Consider the following 8,038-nt stretch of genomic DNA (forward strand, 5'->3'; position numbering starts at 1 on the left):
TTCAGGGCCCCAAACAGTCCTTCCTTGACAAATAAGAGAGAATCTGCAGATGCTGGAAATCCAAGCAATATACACAAAATGCTGGAGGAACTCAGCTGATCAGGCAGCATCTAAAAAGAGTGAACAGTTGACAGTTTTCCATAGATGCTGCCTGGCCTGCTGGGGCCATCTATTGTGCTTGATGCTCCCAGTGCAGCCTCCTCCACATTGGTGAGACCTGTGGGAAATTGAGGGGCCGCTTCGTTGAGCACCTCACACCGTCTGCCACCAGCGGAACTTCCTAGTGGTCAAACATGTTTTATTCCGATTCCTATTCCTTTTCTAATCTGCGATCCATGGCCTCCTCTTGTGTCAAGATGAGGCCACCCTCAGGGCGGAGGAGCAACACCTCATATTCTGTCTCATCCCTTACAACCTGAAGGCATAAATGTCGATTTCTCCATCTGGTGAGCAATCTACCCTCTCCCCCACCTTCTTCTATTCCCATCGCTGATCTCTCACTTCTTCTCATCTGCCTATTAGGTACCCCGAGTCCCTTTCTCCTATTGTCCACTCTCCTCTCCCATCAGATTCTTTCTTCTCCTGCCCTTGACCTTTCCCACCCACCTGGCATCACCTATCTCCTTCCAGCTGGCTTTCACCTCTCCCCCACCTTTTAATTTAGGCATCTTTCTTCCCCTTTCCCTTTTCCCTTCCCCTTTCTTCCCAGTCGACTGTTTACTCTTTTCCATAGATGCTGCCTGACTTGCCGAGTTCCTCCAGCATTTTGTGTGTGTTGCTTCAGAGTCTATTGATATCAGGAAATGTAGCAGCAAGTTCATGGACCCTATACAGATTTACAGAGGAGGAGATGTTCGCTGTTTTGAGGAAAATTAGGGTGGATAAGTCCCCAGAGCCTGACAAGGTGTTTCTTTGGACCCTGTGGGAAGCTAGTGTAGAAACTGTAGAGACCCTAGCAGAGATATTTAAAAGACCCTTAGCCATGGGGGAGGTGCTGGAAGATTGGAGGACAGATAATGTTGTTCTCTTGTTTAAGAAAGGCTCTAAGAATAAGCGTGGAAATTATACCCAGTGATTCTGACATCCGTAGTGAGAAAATGATTGAAAAGTATTCAAAAGGGACTGGATATATGAGTATTTGGGTAGACAGGGACTGATTAGGGATACTCAGCATGGCTTTGTGTGTGGTGTCTAACCAAATTTACAGAGCTTTTAAAAAAGTTATCAGGCAAAGTGATGAAGGCAAGGCAATAGATATTGTCATCATGGACTTTAGCAAGCCTTTGACAAGGTCCGGCATGGGAGGTAAGTCAAGAAGGCTTAGACGCTTAGCATTCAAGATGAGGTAGTAAATTGGATTAGGCATTGGCTTCATGGAAGAAGCCAGGGAGTGGTCATATATGGTTGCCTCCCTGACTGGAGGCCTGCGACTAGTGGTGTGCTATAGGAATTGGTGCTGGGTCCTTTGTGTTTGTCATCTGTATCGACAATCTGGATGATAATGCGGTTAACTCGATCAGCAAATTTATGGATGAACCGTCACTGGGATGTAGTGGATAGTGAGAAAGACTGTCAAAGCTTGCAGTGAGATCCAGACCAGTGAGAAAAATGGGGTGGAAAATGGCAGATGGAATTTAGTGTAGGCAAATATGAGGTGTTGAACTTTAGGAGGAATAAGAGGAGTTGAACGGTAAGGAATTAAGGAGTGCGGTAGAATAGAGGGATCTGGGAATACAGATTTCATAATTCCTTGAAATTAGCATCACAGGTAGATAAGGTCATAAAGAAAGCTTTTTGCACATTGGCCTTCATAAATCAATGTGTTGAATACAGGAGTTGGCATGATATGTTGACAGTTTATAAGACAATGGTGAGGCATACTTTGGAGTTTTGTGTCCAGCTTTGGTCACCTACCTACAGGAAAGATGTCAATAAGATTGAAAGAATGCAAAGGAAATTTGCAAGGATGTTGCCAGGACTTGAGTACTTGAGTTAGGACTAGAATGTAGAAGATTGAGCAGAAATTTGATAGAGATAAAATACATCTAGAGCAGCTTAGAGCAGTTTGTTATTGAGCCTACTAGGGGATCAGCTACATTGGATTGGGTGTTATATAATGAACCAGAGGTGAATAGGGAGCTTAAGGTAAAGGAACCCTTAGGAGCCAGTTCAACTTGAAATTTGATAGAGTATGAGAGAGGAGTTGGCCAAAGTAAATTTGAAGGAAATGCTGGCAGGGATGACAGCAGAACAACAATGGCTTGAGTTTCTGGGAAAAAGTGAGATGGTGCAGGATAGATCTATTTTAAAAACAAAGAAATACTCAAATGGCAACATTTTCAACTGTGGCTGACAAAGAAACACAAAGCTAATGTAAAAGCAAAACAGTGGGAATACAACAAAGCTAAAATTAATGGGAAGGTAGAGGACTGGAAAACTTTTAAAACCCTACAGAGTGTAATTAAGAGGATCATTAGGAGGGAATAGATAAAATATTTAAGGAAGCTAGCAAACAATTATCAAGACAGAAAATGTTTTTGCAAGTATGTAAAAAATAAGAGAGAAGTGACAGTGGATATAGGACCACTAGAAAATGAGGCTGGAGAAGTAATAATGGGGGACAAGGACATGGCAGATGAACTAAATGAGTGTTTTGCATCAGTCATCACTGTGGGAGACACAAGCAGTGTGCCAGATGTTGAAGAAGTGAGGGAAGAGAAGTGAGTGCAGTTACTATTACAAGGAAGATGGTGCTTAAAAAGCTGAAAGACCTAAGGGTATGTAAGTCACCCAGACCAGATGAACTACACCCTAGCATTCTGAAAGAGGTAGTGGTAGAGATTGTGGGGGCATTAGTAATGATCTTTCAAAAACCATTGGATTCTGGCATGGTTCCAGAGGACTGGAAAATTGCAAATATCACTCTACTCTTTAAGAAAGGAGGAAAGCAGCAGAAAGGAAAGTATAGATCAGTTAGCCTGACCTCAGTGGTTGGGAAGATATGAAGTCTATAGTTAAGGATGAGGTTATGGAGTACTTGGTGACACAGGACAAGATAGGACAAAGTCAGCATGGTTTCCTTGAGGGAAAATCTTGCCTGATGAATCTGCTGGAATTCTTTGAGGAGATTACAAGTAGGATAGATAAAGGGGATGCAATGGATGTTGTATATTTAGATTTTCAGAAGACCTTTGGCAAGGTCCCACACAAGAGGCCGCTTACCAAGTTTAGAGCCCATGATATTAAAGGAAAGTTACTGGAACGGTTAGAGCATTGGCTAATTGGTAGAAGGCAGTGAATGGGACTAAAAGGATCCTTTTCTGGTTGACTGCCAGCGATTAGTGGTGTTTCATAGGGGTTGGTGTTGGGACTGCTTCTTTTTATGCTGTACATGAATGATTTAGGTGATGGAATAGATAACTTTGTTGCCAGATTTGGAGACGATATGGAGATTGGTTAAGGAAACTATGTTTGTAGAAGACTGCAGAAGGACTCAGCCAATTTAGGAGAATGGGCAAAAAAGTGGCCAATGAAATACAATGTTGGAAAATGCATAGTCATGCACTTTTGTAGTAGAGATAAATGTGCAAAAATCTGGGATGTAAAGAGACTTGGGAATCCTTGTGCAGAACCCCCTAAAGGTTAACTTGCAGGTTAAGTTGGTGGTGAGGAAGGCAAATGCAATGTTACCATTCATTTCAAGAAGTTTGGAATATAAAAGCAAGGATGTGATGCTGAAGCTTTACTGGTGAGGCCTCACCTTGAGTATTGTTAATAGTTTTGAGCCCCTTATGTAAGAAGATATGTTGGCATTGGAGCAGATTCAGAGGCAGTTCATAAGGATGATTCCAGGAATGAAAGGGTTATCATATGAGGAAGTTTTGATGGCTCTGGGCCTGTACTCATTGGTATTTAGAAAGATGAGGGGGGATTCTCATTGAAACATTTTGTATGTTGAAAGGCCCTGACAGAGTAGATGAGAAAAGGATATTTCCCATGGTGGGGAAGTCTAGGACAAGAGGGCACAGTCTCAGGGTAGAGGGGCACCATTTAAAATAGAGATGCGGAGAAATTTCTTTAGCCAGAGGGTGGTGAACTTGTGGAATTTATTACCACTGGCAGCTGGGAAGGCCAGGTCGTTGGGTGTATTTAAGGCAGAGCTTAATAGGTTCCTGATTGGCCATAGCATCAAAGGCTACGGGGAGAAGGCTGAAGAGGGGGCTGAGGAAATGAATAAAGGATCTGCCGTGATTGAATTGCAGAGCAGACTCGATGGGCCAAATAGCCTAATTCTGCTCCTGTCTTATGGTCTAAAATTATGAGGGGTATATATAGGGCCTTTTGCAAGCAGACCTTTTCCACTGAATTTGGGTGAGACTCCAACTGGAGGTCATGGATTAAGGGTGAAAGGTGAAATGTTTAAGGACAACATGAAGGGGAACTTCTTCACTCCAAGGGTGTTGAGAGTGTGGAATGAGCTGCCAGCACAAGTGGTGGATGTGGGCCAGGTCGATTTCAACACTTAAGAGAAATTTGGACAGGTACATGGATGAGAAGGGTATAGAGGACAATGGTTCGGGCGCAGGTCGAAGGGACTAGGCAGTATAATGGTTTGGCATACAGACCAGATGGGTCAAGGTTCTTGTTTTTGTTCTGTAGTGCTCTGGCTCGAATCTTCCAATCCTGCTGAATCAGCAGGGGGTTGGGAAGGGTTTAAAAAAGTGTTAACAACATGCCTCGTAGGGCCATGCTGGTCAATTTACTTCAGTTAAGGGAAAACTTCCAAAATGTAAAATCAAAAGCAAATTAATAGGCATTTGAATTAATAGTCAGTGAGGGTATATGAAGCAAACCTCTTTCTGACTAGCTGGATTGAACATAATGATGAGGAAAGCAGAATGCTAATTGAGGAAGTGTCATAGATATTGTTCACAGTGGGTTTCAGAAAGTGAAAGGAAGTTGAATCCAATGACAAAGTAGAGCATCACGATAGACAATTATTTTCAGAATGAACGATGGTATATTCCCTGGGTAGGTGCTGAGAGTAGAGCTTTAGATATTTACTGATGACTTAGAGATAAGTGTAGGGGGAAATTTTCAATATTTGTTAACAATCCAAAACTTGGAGCTGTGGTAAACATTGAAATGCAAGAGAATTTCAATAGGCTGGCAAAATGGGCAGAACTCTGGCTATGAGCACAATCTCATTGAATGAATGAAGAGCATTTCCCATATCTTGAAAGCTTGATCTCATTGAAGCCAGATATTAACTAACTTCATCAGTCTGTTCAATCTGCCAGTCCAGCCTTTTGGTCAATTAAGGAAAAGGGTTCTGGAAGATAAGACCTCAAATCTGGCACAAATTTGACAGTCTATTGCACAGCAGTGAGACCTAAATGCTTCAGCTACAAGACTAACCATAACAGGCATCTGAATGCTCTGGAAATTTAGGGAAAAGTGAAGCAATATTAGTGGCCTCTTCCAGACAAAAACCGAGCATTGAAGTTCTGGTTGGCACAGAATTTCACAGACCACATCACTGTTGTGCCCAATCCTAGACTGAAACAGACACCCTATTCCAAGCTTTTTAATGGGTGAAGGTTACCAAGCAGACAGAGAAAAAGATACAAGGATGGGTTCAAATCAGTTTGAAGTATTTACTCTTGGCAATCTCTGACCCATAACCGTTCAAATTGGAGGAATATTCAGGATGGCAATGGAACTTCCAGGCTATGCACTGGGAGCAGAGAAGCTGACATAGCAAGACATGGACTATATTAAAAGTACTCTCCAGCTACCAGTTATCCCGTCTATGGAAGATCTGGCCTCAGTAACCATTTCAGAACTCATAAGTGTGGAAGTCATCATCCTAAGGCCTTGCCAAGAAACATGAGGATCTTGAATATATATTTTCAATCGTGGACAGGAACAGATGAAGGTGGGACAGAAATTACTAAAGTGATTTTGGATTCTAGATCTTAGGACCGCATTAGTCGTACTGAAGCTGACCACTAAGCCAAAATTGGTACTGCATCTATTTCTGGTCATTATCTTAGAAATTCTCGGGGTCTTGGAAAGGGATATACTAGAAAGGCTGCAAAGCTTATTTTTGCACATCATTGTAGGCCAAAGGGCATGATCCTGTGTTTGACTCTTGTATGGGGTGATTCAAGGTCAGTGTAGAAGCTGGAGTAGTTATCCTTGGATAAAATTCATGAGAGACTTGACAGATCACAGTGATTTTATGAGGTAAATACGACGAACTATTAATTGGTCCAAGATTTAGAAAGGGTACATTTATAGTGATGGGGGATTCTCTCTCCCCCCTCCCCCGCACTGTTTTCAATTGCCCATGGTGGGTTAAATGACTGTAAAAGACATGTTGAGGTGAGTTTAACAGGTGTCATTCGTTCATCAGCACAGCTAACATTATTTAAACTAGCTAGCTAGCTGTTAAGAGCCACTCCACAAGGAATACGCAACAAGAAGTGTGTGCGCGCGCACGCGCGCGTGCCTATAGTTTCAATGTGTCATCAAATAAATTGTTGTGTTCTTTCATAATCAAATGTCCTGTATACATACACCCTTGGAGGTCGACCGGGAGGGTGGATATGGGGTTGCAGGGGGCGGCGGTGGTGGTGCTACCTCCCTGCAATGAGTTTTTGCAGGGTGGGATGTATGCGAGTAGCACTTCCTTTACGTGAAACACATGAGGAGTGATTTCACTGGGTACTCTTCGATCGGCGCCTGCCTACGATTGGATGAAACCGCCCCTTTCTGGAGCAAAACCGGGTCGGAAGCGGGTGAAGTTGGGTGAAAAACAGTTCTTTCACTCAGCACGATGTTTTTTTTACTGCTAAACAGGCTCGGGTAAAAAAATGAAACAAGCATATTTCAAAAACATCACCTGTATATTCAAGTATATAGGATATATATCACATAAAAAACAAACCTGGAGAGAGATAGTTTTTGAGAAATCCTTGGATGTAACTCGGTCGCAGAATGCTGGTAATATACACTTCCCATTGCTCTAAATTTGCTTTCTCAACTGCTGTCATTTTGAATCACTGATTTGTTTTAAATATGAATACTGACTGTGATCCCCATTGATGATCCGAGCTCTCCACTTCCGCGGCAGGACGGGTTTGCACCTCGGCAGTACTGTTTATAATTGAAGAGTCTCCGCCTTCATTTGCGTAATTTACGAAAAAGCAATACTTACGGCTGCACACTTGAGAACCAGATGGTAAACATTTAATGTACAGCAACGGTCTCATCCGGGCAAAAAGAAACGCAAATGTTGAAGGCAAAATTGCTTGAAGTGATTTTTGCTTTTTTTTTAAAAAATCGTTTTTTCTTAATCTGTATCAGTTTCGATTCCTTTATCGGTTTCGTTTCCCCCGTCTTTGTTCATAGATTCTCAAATTGCATTCCACCGCTGAGGCTGTAACTCACGCTAAGTTTCGTTCATACACCAGTTCTCGGGTACTTGGGTAAAGAAGGGGATAAATTGGATAGCACGGGACAATACTGCCCCAGGGTTACACAAAATAGGCCACTTGTCAGTGGTTTACTGAGGCTAGTGATTTTCGCAGGAATTCCCTTGTCTTTGGTCATGGCAGAGTATCTATTGCTGATATTTTTGGGGGCTGGGAGTTAACTAAGCATCTGACATGGTAGGCCAAAGGCAGGTACTAGGAACGATTGTATTATAGTGGAACTCTTTATGGATATAGTGCACTGACCATCATTTACTTTGAGCCAAGGGATTGAGGCTCTTTTTTCGCTGGGACATAAACAGGGTTTATGTTTATATACCATTATATCTCTATAACCTGTGGAATAATTGGGAAAACTTGCTCACTTCTACTTGATCTTAGCTCTCATTAAGTAGAGGGCATCAGTCACCTTCGCAAGTATTAGTGTGCTTGGAATTTTAAGGTTGGGTATGTCTCCAGCTCAACAAATTTGGTGTGATTGTCTATTTAGAGCTGGGGCTGCAATATGTAGCAGATGCTGTGGTAACCTTACAGCCTCA

General features: G+C 42.4%; 1 protein-coding gene across 3 annotated transcripts in view; it reads right to left on the reverse strand.

Moving 5' to 3' along the window:
- The window catches only part of rigi (RNA sensor RIG-I), a 72,719-nt gene extending 65,479 nt beyond the window's left edge, over nucleotides 1-7,240 (reverse strand). Inside the window, exon 1 of one of the 3 annotated variants that reach the window (XR_009513146.1) lies at nucleotides 6,953-7,240. Coding sequence is in view for 2 of the 3 variants with exons in the window: in XM_059974808.1 (XP_059830791.1) it covers nucleotides 6,953-7,058 (106 nt within the window). In the remaining variant the exon portion in view is untranslated. The remainder of the gene's footprint in view (nucleotides 1-6,952) is intronic. The other 2 variants (XM_059974808.1, XM_059974807.1) reach the window with 2 other exon arrangements.
- Between the last annotated feature and the right edge of the window lie 798 nt (nucleotides 7,241-8,038).

Source organism: Hypanus sabinus, chromosome 7 (assembly GCF_030144855.1).
Source record: "Hypanus sabinus isolate sHypSab1 chromosome 7, sHypSab1.hap1, whole genome shotgun sequence".
NCBI classification, from domain to species: domain Eukaryota; kingdom Metazoa; phylum Chordata; class Chondrichthyes; order Myliobatiformes; family Dasyatidae; genus Hypanus; species Hypanus sabinus.